At 46.3% G+C, this 21,541-nt stretch overlaps 1 protein-coding gene across 3 annotated transcripts; it reads left to right on the top strand.

Moving 5' to 3' along the window:
- Nucleotides 1-3,397: 3,397 nt before the first annotated feature.
- LOC143360012 (uncharacterized) lies at nt 3,398-18,807 on the top strand. 3 transcript variants are annotated; one of them, XM_076798508.1, is made up of 5 exons: nt 3,398-3,530; nt 3,590-3,806; nt 10,206-10,247; nt 11,379-11,600; nt 14,409-18,807. In XM_076798508.1, exons 3-5 carry the CDS (start codon nt 10,232-10,234, stop codon nt 18,386-18,388), a joined length of 4,218 nt encoding a protein of 1,405 aa, XP_076654623.1. In that variant the 5' UTR covers nt 3,398-3,530; nt 3,590-3,806; nt 10,206-10,231; the 3' UTR covers nt 18,389-18,807. The 3 variants fall into 3 exon arrangements, with proteins under 3 accessions (XP_076654623.1, XP_076654624.1, XP_076654625.1); XM_076798509.1 differs by lacking the exons at nt 3,398-3,530; nt 3,590-3,806 and adding an exon at nt 3,861-3,991; XM_076798510.1 differs by lacking the exons at nt 3,398-3,530; nt 3,590-3,806 and adding an exon at nt 4,695-4,769.
- Nucleotides 18,808-21,541: the final 2,734 nt, after the last annotated feature.

Raw genomic sequence — 21,541 nt, 5'->3', positions numbered from 1 at the left:
ACAAATTTAATAATGTAAAAAATATTTTGAATAATGATACAGCCATTTTTAGTGGCGCCTTACAGTCGCCATTCGAGTGCTAAGGGTTAAATTACTAATATTAAATTATATTACTAATATTACTATAATATTACTATAAGTATATTACTAGTATATTACTAATATTAAAAGGTTCTAATATTTTTAATTTACGATTATTGAGATTGTGAAAATCCATTCACCTGGAATTACTCAACATTTCTTTAGGTATATATTATTCCAAAAATGGGTGAAAACTTGGATAGACACATGCTTCTTATTTTTATAAAGCAATATAAAATACTCACTTTTAGTGTTTCGTAAACCTAGCGTTAGTATCCGTGGCTTTCCAGTTTTTAAATTTTAAAGAGGTCAAGATTTTTTATGTAAAGTATATACGCTATTGTGTATCTCTATTTGGTCCGCTGTATGTCTAATGAGCGAGCAAAAGACTACAAGTGGACTGCGGATCTTTGTGCAAAATAAAATGTGTTTGCAGTAATCGCAAGACACGGGAGCCAAATAGAAGTTTGTTTCTTCTTTGAATTGTCTTATCAAGTTGAAACTAATACATCGTTCTCCTTAAATCATTTTAATATGTCCACTGCTTCAAATGGTACTTACTTTGTGTACAAACGCATAATATCCGCAGTCTAATTACGAGATGAATTCTGGGAAAAATAATGTACAGTAGAACCTCGATTATCCAAACTAAACAGGCAAACACGAGCGTTTGAATAATAGAACAATTACTCAACACGTTGACTACCGGGTGACGAAAAAATTTTAGTGCCACTAATTTTCTTTCTTCAAATCTTCATTAATTTGTACTATAAATAATGTTGCATAGGAATCGCCTGAGATTCAATTATTTACACGAGAAGTGAAACTCCTCCAGAATTTTGCGAGCATAATTTGCCTTAAACGATCTCGCGAAGCATTATCACTGACCCAAAATGATTCTTTTCAGCGCAAGCACGGAGGAGACATCTGCAAATTAGAAATATTTCTGGAAGGAAACTTCTCCAGAATTTTGCTAGCATAATTTGCCTTCAACAAAGTCGTGAAGCAGTACCACTGACCCAAAATGGTGCTTTTCAGCGCAAGCACGGAGGAGACATCTGCAAATTAGAAATATTTCTGGAAGGAAACTTCTCCAGAATTTTTCCAGCATAATAGATTTGCCTTAAACAAGGTCGCGCAGCAGTACCACTGACCCAAAATGGTTCTTTTCAGCGCAAGCACGGAGACATCTGCAAATTAGAAATATCTCTGGAAGGAAACTTCTCCAGAATTTTGCTAGCATAATTTGCCTTAAACAAAGTCGTGAAGCAGTACCACTGACCCAAAATGGTGCTTTTCAGCGCAAGCACGGAGGAGACATCTGCAAATTAGAAATATTTCTGGAAGGAAACTTCTCCAGAATGTTACGAGTATAATAAATTTGCCTTAAACAAGGTCGCGAAGCAGTACCACTGACCCAAAATGGTTCTTTTCAGCGCAAGCACGGAGCAGACATCTGCAAATTAGAAATATTTCTGGAAGGAAACTTCTCCAGAATTTTTCCAGCATAATAGATTTGCCTTAAACAAGGTCGCGAAGCAGTACCACTGACCCAAAATGGTTCTTTTCAGCGCAAGCACGGAGGAGATATCTGCAAATTAGAAATATTTCTGGAAGGAAACTTCTCCAGAATTTTTCCAGCATAATAGATTTGCCTTAAACAAGGTCGCGAAGCAGTACCACTGACCCAAAATGGTGCTTTTCAGCGCAAGCACGGAGGAGACATCTGCAAATTAGAAATATTTCTGGAAGGAAACTTCTCCAGAATTTTGCTAGCATAATTTGCCTTAAACAAAGTCGTGAAGCAGTACCACTGACCCAAAATGGTGCTTTTCAGCGCAAGCACGGAGGAGACATCTGCAAATTAGAAATATTTCTGGAAGGAAACTTCTCCAGAATGTTACGAGTATAATAAATTTGCCTTAAACAAGGTCGCGAAGCAGTACCACTGACCCAAAATGGTTCTTTTCAGCGCAAGCACGAAGGAGACATCTGCGAATTAGGAATATTTCTGGAAGGAAACTTCTCCAGAATTTTTCCAGCATAATAGATTTGCCTTAAACAAGGTCGCGAAGCAGTACCACTGACCCAAAATGGTGCTTTTCAGCGCAAGCACGGAGACATCTGCAAATTAGAAATATTTCTGGAAGGAAACTTCTCCAGAATTTTTCCAGCATAATAGATTTGCCTTAAACAAGGTCGCGAAGCAGTACCACTGACCCAAAATGGTGCTTTTCAGCGCAAGCACGGAGGAGACATCTGCAAATTAGAAATATTTCTGGAAGGAAACTTCTCCAGAATTTTGCTAGCATAATAGATTTGCCTTAAACAAGGTCGCGAAGCAGTACCACTGACCCAAAATGGTGCTTTTCAGCGCAAGCACGGAGGAGACATCTGCAAATTAGAAATATTTCTGGAAGGAAACTTCTCCAGAATGTTACGAGTATAATAAATTTGCCTTAAACAAGGTCGCGAAGCAGTACCACTGACCCAAAATGGTTCTTTTCAGCGCAAGCACGAAGGAGACATCTGCGAATTAGGAATATTTCTGGAAGGAAACTTCTCCAGAATTTTTCCAGCATAATAGATTTGCCTTAAACAAGGTCGCGAAGCAGTACCACTGACCCAAAATGGTGCTTTTCAGCGCAAGCACGGAGACATCTGCAAATTAGAAATATTTCTGGAAGGAAACTTCTCCAGAATTTTTCCAGCATAATAGATTTGCCTTAAACAAGGTCGCGAAGCAGTACCACTGACCCAAAATGGTGCTTTTCAGCGCAAGCACGGAGGAGACATCTGCAAATTAGAAATATTTCTGGAAGGAAACTTCTCCAGAATTTTTCCAGCATAATAGATTTGCCTTAAACAAGGTCGCGAAGCAGTACCACTGACCCAAAATGGTGCTTTTCAGCGCAAGCACGGAGGAGACATCTGCAAATTAGAAATATTTCTGGAAGGAAACTTCTCCAGAATTTTTCCAGCATAATAGATTTGCCTTAAACAAGGTCGCGAAGCAGTACCACTGACCCAAAACGTTGCTTTTCAGCGCAAGCTCTGACGCCGGAGTTCGAATCGCGAAGAGACGAACTCGCCGAGTATGAAACGTCTCGTGATCCCGATCAATGCCATCCAACGACGAACCTCTAAGGTCAGTAGTACTCGACTCGTTAAGCCTATTAACGTCCGACTGCCTAAATCCATTCACGATCTTCTCGGGCGACATCGAAAATAGCCGGTGCGGAGTAACCTGGCAATTACTGGAAGAGAGACGGGGAACGTGGGGACACCAGGTGGGACAGAATGAAGCGTGTAGCGTGGAAGATGGAGAGAGTAAAGACAGACGGCTATAGAGGAAGAGGTGCCAAGGAGGAGAGATCGGGTGTGTCCGGTACCGGTAGCGGAAGCGACCAACGGTGTCCACCTTGTCCTATACGACGGGACTGCGAGAGGTATGCCGTGTCCAGGCTGGTTGGTCCATAGTGCCGGCAATAACTCCGGTCTATTTCAGGCGGTCTAATTCGAGCCGGGTGACGGTAAGCTTTTAACGGCAGCGCTGCTAAGGTAGCATCATCCACCGTCGCTGCCACTACCATCGCCACCAGCGGCTCCACCACCACCGCCAACGATAACCACCGGAACGAGCAGTCCGGTGGCTGGCTACTCGCGCAGTCTCCTGAGCGCGTAGGCTCCCAATACACCGACAACCGCTCCTCTGGCTCTTCAAGGTAAACGAACACACCATCCGATAGACCGTTGCTCTCCCTGGCTGAAAGTGTCCGGTCGACAATCGCGAGCCTCGCCGATCCCGAAAACGAGAACCCTGCCGTTTGCTTCGAAGCTTCCAACTCTCGTAAGGATCGTCGAACCTGCTTGTACTCACCCTTAACTGGACTTCGGTACCCTACGAACGGTACGACGTTGTGCTTGTTTCGAGTAACGTCCTAGTGGCTTCAATCTCGTTCTGCGATTCGCCTCCAAACTGTTCGGCTTTCTCGTGCGCGTGATTTCTGTAAGGATCCTCCTCGAACTGTTCTGCTTGTACTCGCCCTTGGAGTGTCTCTGACACCGCACCAGTCTCTTTATACAATAACATGGTTGTCCAGTGAACCATGTTGTCATGTGAACCATGAACGATCATTCTTCACGTCAATAACCAAAATTCTCTACGACATTCTTTTTCTACGGCATATCTTTATGCCTCGAACGTAAATTGTGATCATCCAGGAACAGAGAGATCGGCAATAATCTCTTCCTTCGTCAATTCGAAAGAACTCACAAAAAGAAACCGAAAGTGGGTTAAGAAAATATCGGTAAACAAAAGTAATACATTGTTGTGTGGACAGTGTTCGTCGTTCCCGGTTAACGGGATAGTATGTCTCCCGGAGGTTGTAAGAAATTCTTGACCAACAACAGAATTACAAGGTGACGGTAGAAGTTGATCGCCGAGTAAACACGCGAATCTCGGCGTTACCGTTTCGTTTATGCGACTCGAGAACGAAAACGTTGTCCGCCGTCCGCGGCGCGCTTTCCCGACCGAGCGTTTCTGGCCAGGGGGTGGTAGCGGGTTGGTTCTCCGAGCCTAATCTCCGCGGGCCAAGTGACGCAAGTGTCTGTGTCAGGAGTAACAGTAAGAATCGCCACCGCTGGGCATCGGCTTTCTCCTCGCGGTGCGGCGGTCGTCGAAAGCGGTGCGTACGAGAAATCGGGGATCTTGTGAGCGGATAGATCGTGATCGAAATAGCGGTTCACGCGGAACGCGGGGAAGACGGAGAAAGAGGAAGAGAGAAAGAGAAATTCGTCATCGTGTCGGCATCGGGCACCAGGTGCGTGTCCGCGCGAGGATCGACAGCGTTGGACGACTGCCCCGACGCGTTTCCGATTCACCCGCCGGACCAAAATCGGCCGGCATCGGGCAACAAAGTGCCGGGCGGCGCTGTCTCTGGCAACGTTCCACGGTGGCCAGAGTACTTAGCCGGCCGCTACGAAAAATCTGTTCCGCGGAGAGCAGCCGCCTCGGGGCGAGAAGGTCGCCGCGGCCGGCGGCGGCTATACGTATTTCGGTAAAAACCGTATCCGCGCCGCGTAGTATAGCCGCGCGAAGGCCGACGAAGGTGCTTTCTCGGGAAGGTGGCGGTGTCGGGAGTCGTCTACACCGCGGTGAAACTCGCCCCGGACTATTTATAAAGCGAGTAACCGTCCTCGTGGCAACGCGGCCGCGTGTGCAGCTCGCCCGACTAGCGCTTCTTGCCTATCATGGTCGCACCGCGTGCAAACCAAACTGACCGGAACATCTCGTCCGCTTTCTTCACCCTCCCGGCGCTTTTACTCCGTTCTATTTCTTTAATTGCGGAGAACGACCGACATTGTTCGCATTCGTCCTCTCTCTCTCTCTTTCTCTCTCCCTCGAATCGAGCTCACCGACTTCCTCGGAACACGATTTTGTCTTTCCTTTTCTTCTTCTTCTTTTATTCTGTTAGCTTCTCGAGGAGCTGCTACTCTCCTCTGGGATTCGTTGCTAGTAGATCATTGATCCAGATTATTCACACTGGGTTTACTAGGTTTATGGCCGTCTCTAATATTTTCAATTTACGATTATTGAGATTGCAAAGATCGCATCCACGAGACATTATTGAATTTATTTCTTTATTGGAAAAGAAATGGCTGAATGTTTACGGATACATTTTTGTGATTTGTATAAAGTATTGTAGAATTTTTTAGCTGCGCCGTATACCTGGTGTTCATGTATTCTCGTTCGGTACCTGTTCTTTCTCCAGTGGACTACTTTTCTGTGTGTGCGAAACTGGAAGCTCAGCAACATCGGTAGACGATCTTATTTTTCTTCTTGATCTCTTTTCGTTTCTGAGAGACCTGTCTTCGGAAGAGCTTCATTGATTCTGTGCCCGTTATTGGTACCGTAGATCGTTGATCCAGTCTAGTTACACGCGCATCTGTTCGTCTATTTATTAACGCGTTCGCTAGCGTCATGCACGTGACGCGCGGACGTCCGCCATCTTGCAATTTACTTAAAAATAGTCAAATTAACTTGATACAGTTTGCTATGTAAAACCGGAGTGTTGTGCATAATATCCCGGAGATTCCACGACTTTAAATTGTTTGATTATTGCACGAAGGTTGGTTGATCTCTTTTTTATTGTAATCTTTGGAACAGTTCTTGGGAGCACGTTGTTTCATTCATTCGAGACGAAGATTTTGTGAGAATGGACAAGCTTCTGATTTTTCACGAACGTCCCGGACCAGGGAAAAACCAGCGCTATTTGTTGCTCCTTCGTTCATCGAACGGAATGAGGGACGCGATTGCGCAACGCTCGCGGAAACATTTATTATCATACGCGAACCAACAACTGGAGTGTTTATTTGCCGCGTTCCAGAGGATACGTCGGTCGACGGTACAACGCGAACAAGCGAAGACAGAAACGTTTTTATTTGCGGTGGCCTTTTCTTAGCTGGTCCCCGACACGTGCGCGGATTTCTTGCTTAATTCGCTCCGTCTTTCCCAATTCTTCGTTTACGTCGAAACGACTTTGAAACCGAAGCCTCGCGGCGCGCTTGCAACAACATGCAAAATCATTTTTGCGACCGTTCGCGACTGTGACGAAACAGTTTTACTGGAGCAACAGATCGGCCTACATTTTATTTACCGAGAAATTGTTATTACAAGTGCGTTTAGTGTTCGTAACTGCGGACGTTGAAAGTGTTATGAAAATTTATATTATTCTTTTAAATTTATTTACGTTTATCTCGTCGCAGAATTGCACTGCGAATCGTTCAGATTCTGTAGGTCAAAGTGACATAAGTTAGAAAAAGGAAAGTTTGCAGGAGAGCAATTTGAAAATTATCTGAAATTGTCTTAGAAATGTAAAATAATTTGTTGCTATGTAGATACTGGGTTAATCGTCATGTACATTAGTTATAAAGTACACCACAATTTATCATATATTATCATAATTCTTTTTATACATATATTTTGAGTTATGTCACTTTTCTTATGAACAAACGAGCGGATCTTTGTGCCAAATTTTCTACCTGAATCGTGACAAACTGGAGCGAAATAGAAATTTATTTTCTTTTTTAATATGTTTAATAGATTGGAAACGATATGACAGTATTTTCAAATTTTTCTAACATATTTACTGTTTCAAATTACACCCACTCATTTCTGTCATGAATGCATAAAATCCGCCATCGTAATCTGTAAACTTGTAGCCGAAGGCGTTAAGCATGCATTATTCGATCTAAATGTTTGTATGTCCTTCATAGTGGGTTTGTAGATCATGCACATACTGATCTAGAAATTAATTCCGTCTGGACTATTATTTATAACGGCCGTTCCTTTTCGTCGGGTCTCTTACATAACACGAGAGATTCAACGCTTTATTCACGGGAAAGATCATTGCCCTAGTTCTCGACTAGAATTTATTACCCAAACATGGTCCGCTAATTCGTCAACCGTGTACCAAGGCGGCGTGTCAACATTAGAAACGCTATAATCGGTCGAAATTGGCGTTCATTCGAACATTAACGCGAACACTAAATTGCTCAATTTCACTCAATAGATCCATTCAGATTTCTCGTTTCAATCGATGGAGACATTTTATTTCTATTGTTCAGCGTTCATCCCGCTTGATTTTAATTACATACAGAATAAATTCATCCAATCATTTTAAACAGAAGCACCGTCACAATTTTCATAGATTTAAAGAGAAAAATTCTAAAACTATTTTTCCTGGTCCGGTAATTCTGATGTGAAATAAATTTTCTTTAGTTTGCGGATCTTTATGCAAAATAAAAATCTTCCGCATCGGTCGCTAGGAGCAGGAGATAAAATAAATTGGATAAATTGAAACTACAGGGTTTTGAAATTGAAATTAAAAAAAAAAGATTTTAATAAAATTCAGATATTCAAGTTTTTATTTTAGTAAAGGTAATCAGATTACCTCAGAAAATAGCACAAAGTAATAGACCGGTAAAATATGCGATTGAGAGTAAATCTGAGAATAATTATCTTACTGTTATCTATGAAATTCAATTTAGAAACGCTGCAAACTTTCCTCGCAGCCCAACGTTACTGTTTTATATTTCGCCTATTTGTTTATTTAATAAACGCGTAAAATCCGCAGTCCACTTTCCGGTAGAGTTTGAATTGATCACTTCGACTGCCGGGTGATCTCAGGGAATTTCGGGGATCGAACAGATCGCGGGATCAGTTGTATCGAGTCGGGGCGCAACTCGCATCGGATCAGCGGGGACTTCCTAATTTCCGTATGCGCGAAAACGGGTCAAAGTTATTTTCGCACGAGGCCTGCCGTGTTCCAAACAGCCGCCAACGCTTCTCTGCCATCGCGGATTGCACCGGGCTAGACCTAGAGTCGACCATTTAAGGAGATTCGTAGCAAATCCAACAAAAGGCCCCGTTTCAGTCAAAAATACCCAAACACGATATACCATTAGAGTATCAAACATGAAATATCTAATCTTATTTCATTTAAAAAATACAGGGGAAACAAAGGGAACAATTTTTACTTGGTCCCTGCTTCTTGTAATCGACATAAATCACTTCTATTTCGCACAAAAGTCCGCAGTCTATCGTAAACAATTTTGACTTGGTCCCTGCTTCTTGTAGTCGACGTAGGTCATTTTCATTTCGCATAATGGAGTTTTGACAAATAAATTTATTCAGAAGAAAGTTGCGTTAACGTTGCTGATAAAAATCGGATCATATGCAGCAACCCAACAATAAAGGACACAGGAAGGCGCACAGAAACTGTTTTTAAAAAAAATGATTATAGTCTTTTGAAATTGCTTCTGAAGAGCATTTCGTGCGTAATGTCTTCCTACTTTTGAGCGTGCATTATTGGACGCTGCCACGTCGAATTACGTTACCGAAATGCAAAAGAATCGCTCGGAAAGCGTGAAGTAGAGCTTGGAAATTGATTTATACATTTCTTTGCACTATACAACCCTTTGCACTCGAATGGCGACTGTAAGGCGCCACTAAAAATTGCTGTATCATTATTAAAAATATTTTTTACATTATTAAATTTGTTTGTATTTAATAAATTACGAAACATTTCAATACTCTACGAGTAAATTGCACCATTTTCGTATGTATAGCATGAAAAAATATATATAGAAGGGAAATATTCCAGGTCGAAAGAAATGTTTCGTTCTAGAGTTAAAATGGCTTCGAGTGCAAAGGGTTAACATTCGCACCGGCAGACTGTAATTTCGTGGAAACGTAGAGTCGTTCACCAAGGAATCTCGGCAGGGTCGCCGGAATAAACCAGCCATCGAATAGGAGTAGCTCAATGTCGCCATGCTTGAAACGCCACGGCTAAAAAGGGACAATATTCCTAGAAGCCCTCGACGGACACTTGTGATCCACCTGACGGCCATTGACAGATCCGTGTCCTCTAATTTGCCCGGGGATCTCGAGGGCCTTGGACGTTCGACGCTGTTGCGCAATATTATTGATCGTCTAAAGGATACATCTAAACGTTTGTGCAACGGCGTTATGTCAATAAGGAACTCCGTGATATCTGAAATATTGGGACATAAACCGTTGCGCAACGTTTATCGGTTGCCTAAACAATGGCGTCGTTAGTTGCGTCTTTCTCGAGTAAACTGAATTACACCATTTTGTTTCGAGGAGCCGCTTGCTCCTATCTGTCCCACTGTTCGATTAGGCGATTATTCATGAGGCTGCAAATCTTTATTAATTCAGTGTTTATAAAAATCGATATGAGGTGAAAAATTAATTTTTATTCTTTCTTCTTGGATTTTAAACATTTATAAATAACATTATTAAATAAACGATCGCAGTCTAGTGATTGTGAACTGTAAAAATTCATAGAAAGCAGAAATGCTTTCGAGTGATTGTATCTTTAGATTGCAAATTTATCAAAATTGCAGACTAATTATGATACAGTGACTAAATCACGGACCAATCCGCGCGTTAAATCGAATGACACATTTCGTTTTTAATTCGAGATGAAACGTTCGCATTGTTTACGGAGAAAATTATAGAATCCCCGCCGTTTGGTTTTAATGTTTGGCAGGGATATTAACGGGACGAATAAAACAAGGATGTTTGTTTTTGTTTCCAGGCGCCCAGTCGAAGCAGAGGATCAAAATGTCGGAGACGGAAGGTGAGGTCTTCTTTACGAGCTGGCGTCACGATGTTCTTTGAATATCTCTGGCCTAGAAATATTGAGTATCGTAAATAGATAATGAACGAGCACACGTCCAGGAGCTCAGGGGAAAAAGTACGATGATCGAAGATGCTGAAACGGCAGACTCACTCGAGAACATATGACTCTCTATCTCTGTTTCTCGCTTTTTCTCTCTCTCTCTCTTTCTCTCTCTCTCTCACTCACTAGTTCTTCCCTCTCTTTCTCTAATCTGGCAAACGTAACATCATTAACGTAACTATCCCACTCTGATCTTTGTTTAAGATTGACGAAAATTGGTGCACGTGATTGCTGGACGCGCACTGTCTGCTCGCGTTAAGCTGCGTCTCCACCGAAACGAACGCAGCGAAACTTCTCCGCAAATTGTTCATCATTATAGATTTTTATTCGAAAGAAAAATTGTCCGCATTCGTTGCAGAAGCAATTTAAACACGTACTCGTGCCGTAAATAATTTTAACAAGCTAAAAACAATGCAACAGCATTTCTAAAGTCTTTGAAAATTTCCACTATTTCATCTACTCAATTATTTTCCTAAATTCTTGGAAAATGGCAAATCTAGTGCATTTAAATTAATAATTCGTAGTTAGTTACAACAATTGACAGACCATTAACTCCACTTTTTGAAATATTTTTAAAAGTGTCAAAGCACTTTGTTCAGTCATATGTATATTCATCATAATTCTCCACTTTCTGTTTTATGGAGTTAATCGATTTGGCAAGTGAGCGGCTGAATTAATCTTCTGTAAACGAACGACTCTATCAACAAAACAGTTCCCTAAGAAGACTGTCACGCGTTTATCGTTGTTCGGTGATTGTCCGTCGACAATAAGAATCGTTCCGGTGGATTGGCAGCTTAGCGCCGCTGTGTTCCGCTGCGATACTCTTTTTCTACTAAAAAAAAAAAAACAATCGTAAAACTCGCGTCTGAAGGCACGCGTGACCGTCACAGGACGCGAAACAGTTCCATCGATTGGCTTCCGCCGTTTAAAACAGTTTTCCAACTCGACCGATATCTTCGTTCGAAAAATATTCACCGGATTTCCGCGAGCTACTTGTTGGACGATCAATGAACCGACGATGATTTCCAGATATTCGAGGCGCGGTGGAGAGCAATGATTTCCACAGCATCATCGAGGCGGGGAGCGGCCGGTCGAGTTCCGTTGACTATTTAGACACTTACGAGGACGTGTCGAAGGAGCCGAAGAGCCTGCCCGAGGAGAGCAACGGGGATCGGTTCAAGCGGGACAAGGTGTTCGTGGAGACGGTGAAGAAGCCGTTCGAGGTCGAGAGGAAGGAGATCGCGCAACCAGGTTCGTGACGTATGGTAATTCGCGGATAGATGGATCACCTCGAACGCGGCAACTTCCGGTCTGAAGTGTTCGACGAACTCGGTGCCGTTCTTTAAAACGTCGAGGACCTCTCGGAGACAAAGAAATTTGTTTCCGTGCGAAAAAGCAGAAATTTAAATCGTTCGAATTAGAGTCGATCGTGCCAATGTTCGGAACACCATCTTGACTTTGAGAAAATTCCTCGTGATTGGGAATATCCTTCTCGATCTTTTTTTTTTTTTTTATTGAGGATATTGTTTTAATTCGAGGCCTGGTCGTGTCCTGGAGACAAAAGTTTGGTGGTGGGATTTACTGTTGTAATTTATTGTACAGATGTTAAAAATACATTCCCTCGCATGCGACCAGCTTTTTTCCTCGGGGGTGTCCGAGTCAGAGGGCACAGGTCGCGGGGAGCGTGCAACGATCAATCACGAACGAAAAGAGAACCCGGTGGACCATCCATCCTCGAATTACCTCGCAAACGAGAATCGGTTCCTTGTCTTCTCAGTCCGTCACGCTCGCTCGCAGGCAGCTGCGAGGCGTTGAACGAGCGACCGAAAATAAATCCCGCGGAGAATCCGGTGGGTTTTAAATAAAGAGCGAGGCGCGCGATAGCCGGTCAAACTCAGCCGGCCTCTCCCTTTCGGTCTCGCGAAAACCCGTCGGACATTCTGCGCTTCCGTTTTCTAATTAACCCGAGACGTTGCGCCGTCTTCGGACGCGTCTATAACCTTCCCAAGAGCCCGCGACGAACGACAAAATCGAGATACCAGTCGATCTGTAATTCCGAGAGGTCTCGCACACTTAGAAACACGATTCCACGAGCCTCCGATAAATATTCTCGAGAAACCAGTCCAACCCTCCGGAGGCCGGGTCCGCTTTGACCCGGAGTATCAAAATCATTAGAGACAATAAAAAGACGTCTATAAGAATCGAAAATATATTCTAAACCATTATAGAGCAGCGAGTGGCCCCAAGATATTTTAGGGTCTCGCCATTTTTTTTAAAGTAGACAGCGGATTTTATGCATTTATGGCAAAAATGAGTATCCACGTTTTCCGCTTTTTGAAGTTATCAACGATGGCGAGAAATTTTCGGTTCCTTGCAGTTTACAATTTTTATTTTGCATAAACATCCGCGGTCTACCGTTCGAGGGTTAATTTTATTGCACAGTATGTATTGGAAACTTATAGAGGTTGTAGATTAAAGTTTAAGATGTATATAATGATTTTCTGACGAAAAATTATTTTTCAAAAACGAATGAATTTCTAAGTGCACGAGACCCCTTCGCCCTGCATTGCTCAGGCGAGGAATGTTTGATAAAATTGTTCAAATTACATTTTTGTGTGCCACGTACTAGACTAAATAATTAACTGTTGAACAACTGGGAATTATCTTGAATTGATTAGGGGTCACATATCCCCCGTGAGCAATGCAGAGTTAATTTGGTTCGCTTGATCCGCAAGCGGCGCAGTTCTGTAAAACTGTTTCGCACAGTGAAAATCTATTGTAAGAACTTGACGAGAGAACTCTCTTTAATAATGCGCAATGCTTGCGCGTCGGACGGTTCAGATGACAAGAAGTAGTGCATACACTTTAACACTAGAACTAGTGAGTAGTCGCAATAATTATAATAATGAGGTTCAAAAGCCACACAATATAGAATGGAAGAAAACGGCGGTACGAGTCGCCCTCGATGAAACAGTGTGTTCGTGTAAATACCACCCCTAGTAGAAAGTGTTCGATCGAGCAAACAAAGCATTTGTCGTGAAACAATTATTCTTAGTCGACAGACTTATTAACACTGAACCCACCGAGCCTTAAAAGTAACTGAAACATGTCGTCTTATAAAAATCACGTGATTGAATTTATTTGGATTTTATTTAATCACTTCCCACGAAAACATCTTTATAATTTCAGTAATTGTAAAATGAAAAATCTGGAACCGGTCATTGTGACCGGCGGTGGTAGGTTCATTGTTAATACCAAACAACGAAAGCCAAAGCAATCGCAAAAATGAGGCATCAATGCAAAAATACACTTGTGTATCTGAAAATAGTACAAAACCAGAATTTCGTGAATTTCAATTGTCCACGTTGTCGCGCGATAAACTTTCCAAGCAAAAATTTAGACGGCTATCCTCGTCGTCTTCGCGCATAGTATTGAAAGTGTTCCAATAGCTTGTCATGCTACTTAAATAGCCTTTCATCATCCCCGCACGACGGTAAACACAATTTCACATTTGCTGAAATGTTGGAAGCACTTGGTCTGTCCTTAACCCTCGTTTGTCCCTCGGAAATAGTTTCGAACAAGATCCTAGGACGATAGTCCATTTTCTCTTCCCAAATTCTACGAAAACTTCAACAAATTACGTAGTCTCCACGTTCAAGGTGGCGTCTCGACCCTTGAACGCAGTTCGGGAGGTCAAGACATTTATAGTTTGAGAATCAAATTGCAAACCGAATCCCGTTCAAATCCCTGCGCATCAATTTCCGACTTCTACGGATCAATTTATCCCTAATCCTACTTCTTCGCGATCCACGTAGATCCAGCTATAAGACCTGTGCTTTCCGGGTTAGACCTCGCCGACAATTGTGCTAATTGAAAGACATTGGAATGTAATTTCCGCCGAGCGGGCGACAAGCCAAAAATTCCTTGAAGAGTCCCGCGTCCTACGAAGGGGATCGAGCACTTTCGGTTAGGGTTGGTATCCCCGCGTCCCCCGAGGCAGCCGCTCAGGTGGCCAGGTCGGCAGGGTTCAACCCCCGTCTCGTGTCGTTTCTTTTTCAGCGCGTTCGACGCCGGAAACAACCGCACCGCCATCCGCGACGGTGTTCGACGCGAACGACGCGGTCGAAGAGGAGCCGGTCGCCAAATTAGGGGCGGCGGATAGCGCAGATGGACAACCGACGGAGACCGCGGCAGTCGGTGAGTGGAATTCGTTGCCGGTGCTGGTAGAGCGTCTCCGTACGGCGCTCGAGCACTCGCTAGGTGAGCGTCGCGACGGCGACGTCGACGCCGACCCCGAAGAGCCCGCCCAACCGGTGCCCGAGGACTCTGGCGTCGACTCCGAGGAGGACTTCCGGCTGCGGAGCTCGATGGAACGTGTGCTGGACGACTGCAAGGAGCCCGAGCTAAGGAAGGACCTGAAGTTCCTCGAGGACCTGCTCTTGTCCGACATCGAGACTGCGCTCTCGCGGCTCCGCGAGACCCTGGAGAGGATCGACGTCGCGGCCCTGGCGAAGAACGGCGCTGCATCGGATCCGACCAGTAAACTGCACCTGTTGGGCCTGGTGTCTAGTCTGTTGTCCCGGCTACAGGTGCCCGAGGAGAAAGAGAAGCCGCCGGAGAAACTGCCGACGCCCGCTGTGTTACCGTCCACGTCGTTGAGCAGGAGACGCAGAGGGACCAGACACACCATCGGCGTCTCCGCCGAGGAGCTGGCTAAGGCCAGGAAGTGGTTGGAGGAGGAGAGAAGCAATTGTTTGCAGCTGGAGGATGTGGCGCCGGTGAAGGAGAAGGAAGCCAGCGGAGAGGCTACCGTTGCCCTCGAGAAGAAGCCGGAAGAGGTGCGGGACAAGTGTATCAAAGACGCCATCAACCAGCGCCAGGTGCTCGAGGACAAGAACAAGGAGATCAGGGAGACCTACAAAGCGGCGCAGCCGGAGGTGGAGACGAACCCGAGCGAGAGTATGCTTCAGTATAACAGCTACCCGGCGAACAGTGAGAATATTGTACAGAGCAACGAGGAGAGCGACGAGAGGAGTCGCGTCAGCAGATTGGCGGCTGCTCTCAGACAACGAGCGGAATTAGCGTCCAGTAGGTATCCTCCTGCTAATAAATTCACCGCGAAGAAGTCGAAGATCAAACGAGCGAACACTATAGACATACCCAGCTACCTGAAGCTGCAGGCGGAGAGTCTCGGCCGCGAGGGCACCGGCTGCGTCTCTCTCAGACGACCGATCAACGTGGGAGACAAGGCTAGCTCGAACGGTGGCAGCATAGTGCCGGCGTTGCAGCCGAGGACCGAGAACGACCGGAAGTTCTTGGCGTTGATCAACAGGAACAACGAGGCTCCGGCGAACGCGCCGGTCCCGTACAAGCCGTTCGGTTTCACGAAAACGACGGACATGTCGTCGCTGGCGAACAAGAACTGGAACAGCCGGTTCTCGAACATCAAAACAGCCTTCGACAAGCCGACCGGCCACGAGGAGAGGGAGAACAGACCCTCCTTGAAGGACCGAGCCAACAAGATGTTCCCGGGAGCGGCGCAGCATCAAGCGTACGCCTCCGAGTCGGAACCGAGGTCGAGCTACGTCGCTCCGATGATCAAGGACACCGGCAGCGGATTCAGGCACGCGCCGTCCTCGCCGTTCCGGAAGATCGAGAAGTCGCCAGTGTCGCCGTCGAAAGTCCCTCCGTCGTATCATTGGCCTAAGAGCGCGCCGGTGCCGACGAGCACCTTGAGGGAGAAGGCGAGGATGATGTTCGACGCCGCTCCGGCGAGAAGCAAACCGGATGTCGAGCACCACGAGAAGCCTTCCTTGCCGCGTCCGCCATGGCTCGACCAGGACAGAAGCCAGAACAAGAACGGGCCGACGGTCACGGAGAACGGCAGGATCGATTACAAATCCTTCTGCAAGCAGTTCGCGCCGTTCGTCGGCAAGAGCACCGTCGACACGAGGAAGTTCGAGAACCAGAGGATCCCCGGCGTGGTGGACGGGAAGATCTCCTTCAAGATCCCCGACAGACAGAACCCGCCGAGGATCCATCAGCACCCGGCGGATCGTCGAGAAGCCAAGGACAAGTTCCCCCCGAAGAACACGTTCGAGACGATCAAGCCGACTAGCTATCCCGAGAGGCAGCCGCCGAAGCCTAATTTCACCGATGCTACCTTGAGAGGTAGTTCCTCGGTCGCCGTGCAAACGGGGATCAACGACGAGCACCAGGACGAAGGCCGGTCCTTTAGAGTAGGGCCGAGGATCGCGAAAGAATCCACGGTTTGCAGCAACGCCGCCGTCCAAACCAGCGATTTAGAGAAGCCGGTGATGAGCGACGCGGACACCGGGAAACAGTGGAAACCCGCTGATCGAGAACCCAACCCAGTTCATCGCCCAGATCCTCAGAGGTTCGTCCTGGACCACAACCAGAACTACCGTACAGTTTCCGGTGACCCTCCGGTGTCGAATCCTCGTCAACCTTTCAGCGAACAGACCTACAGTGCGCACCACGAGCCTACCCAGAGTCTTCAGAAACAGACTGGAAATCCCGTCGATCCCGCCAAGAAGGATCCAAGGTTCGACCTGGAGGGTTACCAGAAGGACGACAGAGAGGATCCCGCGTACTCCTTCGTTCCTCCGAGCTTGTCGGATTACAATCCGCCCGAGGAGGCACCGGAGAAGACGACCGAATGGCCGGTGGACGATTCTTCGTTCCTGGACGACCAGAACATCCAGAACCAGGACATCAGTTCCGACGTGGGAGTGGTGACGCGATACACCTGCGCGATCGCCACGGTCGCGTCCTCCGTCGACAGTCCCGAGCCTCGTTCCGAGGAGCTGTTGATCGATTCTCGAGCTTCCTCTTCGCCATCCCCGTCGCAGTGGTCCTCCAGGTCGAGGCCGGCCACCAGCGAGACCGCCACTCCCGAGGACGAGATTCGCAGGCACAATCTGTTGCAGCAGAGCCTGGTCCGGCGTCTGCAGAACGAGATCACGTCCTTGAACGACGAGCCGTCTCAATATCCACCGGGTCTGACCCAACAAATGGTCGCGAATCAGCTGAAGATTCAGTCCTCGAGCCAGTCGGAGAGCTACGAGGGTCAACTCCAAGGTCAGAGCTACCAACGCACCTCCAACCAGCCCTCCGGCTCGAATCAGCCGGGAAGCTACCCTCAAAGCTTCAATCAACCGGGAAGCTTGCTTGAAGTCCATCGGCAAGGTCTCGGGCAACCGTCCGCTCCGGGCCGAGCCTCGGCTCCTCAGGGTCAACCGCACGCCTACAACCAGCCCTCGAACTTCGACCAGCCGGCGGGTTCTCAGCCGTCCAAGTACGGCAAGTACCTGACGCCGGTTCCCCAGATGAAACCGAAACCGGAGCCGCAGAGGAGCCACTCGCCCAGCCCGGTCTCGGCGAACCGAGTAGGCGCGCTCAGGGAAGCCTACGAGCTGCCGCCGAGCAGCCAAACGAAGCCGATTCAAAAGGAACGCTCGCCGATCCCGAACGGAGCGGCGATCGACTCCAGCGACGAGTACCTGGTCTCCTGCGCGACAAAGCCTTCGAGGTCCATCGTTCTGTCGAAGTCGGAGTCCTGGCACCAGCTGGCCGTGTCCTCCGGCTACCCGCGTGCTCCCCGCGTGAACGCGCCGGCGGCGGCCGCGGCCTCGAAACCGTCGCCGCATCCTAAACCGCCGAAGCCGAGGTCCCCGTCGTCCCAGAAGCTGAGATCGAAGCAGTTCGAGGCATCCTCGATGGCCGACAGCGTGAAGAAGATGGAGGACAAGATCAGGCAGTACTTCGACAGTCCCGCGGAACCGGTCGAGGCAAGGGATCACTCGAGGAGCAGACGGTCGCCCAGAAGCCTGCAGAAAACCATGGTCGGGCTGTCCCGTAGCAGAACGATGCCGGGGATAGCCGACGAGAGGCTCAGGCTGGTGATCAAGACCGATCAGCAAGCGCCGCTGTTGAACGTGAACACGGCGGACGTCGACAAGGTGTTCGACGATCTGTTCGAGGAGGCGACCAGGTCCGACGTTCGTCATCGTTGCTGACACCGTCGTCGTCGTCGTCGTCGTTTCGTCCTCGACTTGGCGAGGATCACTCACCTTGGCTGGGATCGTTCAGCCGTTTGGTCCAGCCGGTTGCTCCTAGAAGAAGAAGAAGAAGAGGAAAAGGAAGGTGAAGAAAGCGACGGAGAAACGTTTCGACGGGACTGTAGCGAGCATCCTCTTCTTCTCGCCTGTTTCTAGTCGCTTAGTTCCTCTGTCGCGTTGTATACGTCCATCGCGAGAACCGAGTGCCATAGACACGTGACTATTCCGAGAACGGAGAAGCTAGAATTAGGGGAGTGACATTCTCTCGGCGAAGAGCGTCCGAGAGGCACGAGGAATTCTGTGTTTAACGACGCGGTGGCCGAGAGAAGCTCGGAGGGGAGCGTGCATCGGGACATCTCTAGCAGGAGCATCGGCAACGAGGATCAGCGATCTTTCGTGTCGCGATCGAAGGGGTCGCTGAATGATCGTCGAGGAAACAAGACTGAATGCATCGATTCGCGTTCTCGATCGAGCACGAAGGAGGGCGCGTGTGCTTCTTAATCTTTCTTGTCCTTTTTCTTGATCGTCATTATTGTCCTTTTTATTCACTTTCTTCTCCTTTCATATTTCTTTCTTTCTTTCTTTCTCTCTCTCTCTCTCTCTCTTTCTTTTTCTCTTCTTTTTTAATAAGCCTCGAGTCGCGCGCTGCGAACACGTTTTGCGGACGGACGTTGAGAGTCGTGCTAGAAGGTCGTGCCAAACCCCGAATAAAGCAGTGAGTCACAGCCCTTCATCTTTGTTGATCCTTTTTTGCCGCGCAGTAGCGTGTTAGCTTGCACCATCCGGACTCTGCACGAGTTTAACAAACGTAGCACCTTCACAGGCGCAAGTAGAAAACCTTATTAGAGGCGACACGCGACACTTACACGCTCACTCACGCACACACCAACCAAACCCCCTTCTCCCCCCCGCGGCTCTATTCGTGGGGACGGAATATTGTACAGGGTGATCCGAAATCGGTGTACCCGAGACGATCTGACTAGAGTGTGTCGATCGTGATTCACATCACGAAAAGGACGAACAGGTCAACATTTCTGCGATACGAACGGTCGCGTTGACTTCCTTTTGCAATTTCTGCAGACTAGCGGAACCGAATCGAGATTTGTTCCTTTGTAATGTTGACAGATATCGATACTTTCAAATTGTTTTAACCCCTTGCACTATAATCGATTTTACGAGTTCAGCGATTAGAATTTCGTTGCAGTTCAGAATTTTCTGGGAGGAAATTTATGTCTATTGCATGCCTATGTATTCTTCAATGACTGCACATTGAAGAAAAAGAACAAAATTTTAACCCTTAGCACTCGAACGGCGACTGTAAGGCGCCACTAAAAATTGCTGTATCATTATTAAAAATACTTTTTACATTATTAAATTTGTTTGATGTACGATTGTACGAGTAAATTGCACCATTTTCGTATGTATAGCATGAAAAAATATATATAGAAGGGAAATATTCTAGGTCGGTAGAAATGTTTCATTTTAGAGTTAAAATGGCTTCGAGTGCAAAGGGTTAATAATGGTATCGGGTTGAAAACAATACGGCAGTTAAATTCTTTAAATGTTTTTATTGTTTCGCATTTTTGTCGTAAATGTATAAAATCCGCACATAACAAATAAAACCCTACATATTCATTGGACTCCGTTCAGAATCTTCATCGCGCGAGCCTGACTGTACAGTGCAACGGGTTAATCCTCCTGCTAAAAGAAAATTCACGGTCAACTTTTATACGTCGCGCTGTACGTATTAATCGTTGTAAACTTGAACTTGTGTACAAACATTGAGTCAGCACACAATAATAGCTTTCCACTCTGAAGCCGCTATTGTTCTATTAATGTTTCGACTTCAGCTACGAAGATCATTGGTCCGACCAATTTCAATAAACAAAGACTCTGTGGTATCATCCACTAAATTTAAAGGGCCGAAGTACAGCGGAGAGTGACAATTAACAAAAATTCTCGTCAGCTATTCAAAATCTCCCTCCGGTTCTCGAAATTAATCTCTTTCGATAACCGTAGTGTCTGGGGCCTAATTACTGTGGGGGTACCAATATATTAATTATACTCATTTTTAGAGCATAATGAATATTAAAAAAGAAATATTTAACATGTATATTAACGGATTTTAATGAGAAAAATTGAATATCTCTTTTTTAACATTCGCTATGCTTTAAAAATAATTAATATAGGCACAGTAATTGGGCCTGTCGTCGTTCTTTCCGTCTCGGTTTTTGTTTCTTCCGTCTCCATCGAAGAGTCCCGGGGCGATCGCAAATTACCGTTCGATCGGCGAGAATATAATTCGTCCTCTATCGATGCAAAAATAGCGCCGGTCCCGGCGCACGTGCATTTATTTGGAGATTGTAAACATTCGGGACACGGGCCAGCCAAGTTTCGAACGCTTTATTCGCGGAACCCACGGCGTGGAATCTCTCTCCTGACGTGTTTCGGTTATTGCGATTGTAAATCCAGCGAGGCCCGAGAAAACTGCGCCGCCATTTTGGTGTCCACGGCGCGGCGGGTACCGGTGCGTCTTCTCTGTGTGTGGGTGTGCGATCGCACGCACGCGTACCCGCTGCACCCGGGGCGGCGGAGGAGGACTGTTTAAACAATTATACCACCTATACGAGCACACCAGCCTTTTTAACTCTCTCTCTCTCTCTCTATCTCTCTTTCTCTTTCTTTTACTTCTTTTTTTTGGGTTTTGTTCTTTTCTTCTTCTTTCAGCTGAACGAAGTTCCGCGTGTTTTCTTTAATCTTCTCTCAGTATGTTTTTCTTTTCTTTTTTTTCTTGCTCACAGAGCGATTTCGTGATCGCCTCGTTGCAGCTCACGAAACAGAAATGAGAACGAAAGATGAACTTGTGCTGGATCGAGTCGTAAACAACATCCTCTTCGTTTTTGTTTTGTTTCCTTTTTTTTTTCTCGAAATTAATTTTGTCCGCAACGTCGAGAATGTTATTCGCGACTCGACCCGACAAACAGAAAAATTGTGCAAAAATCACTTGCAAACACAGAAGTTCGCATGATCAAAGAATCGCGACGAGGTTGAGAAACGAAAGATGTATTATTTTCTTTTTTCTTTTTCGCCAGATCCTTCTAATAATTCTCA

This window comes from Halictus rubicundus, chromosome 12 (genome assembly GCF_050948215.1).
Source record: "Halictus rubicundus isolate RS-2024b chromosome 12, iyHalRubi1_principal, whole genome shotgun sequence".
NCBI lineage: Eukaryota > Metazoa > Arthropoda > Insecta > Hymenoptera > Halictidae > Halictus > Halictus rubicundus.
The sequence above is the reverse complement of the archived record's forward strand: the minus strand, read 5'-3'. Positions and strand labels throughout refer to the sequence as shown.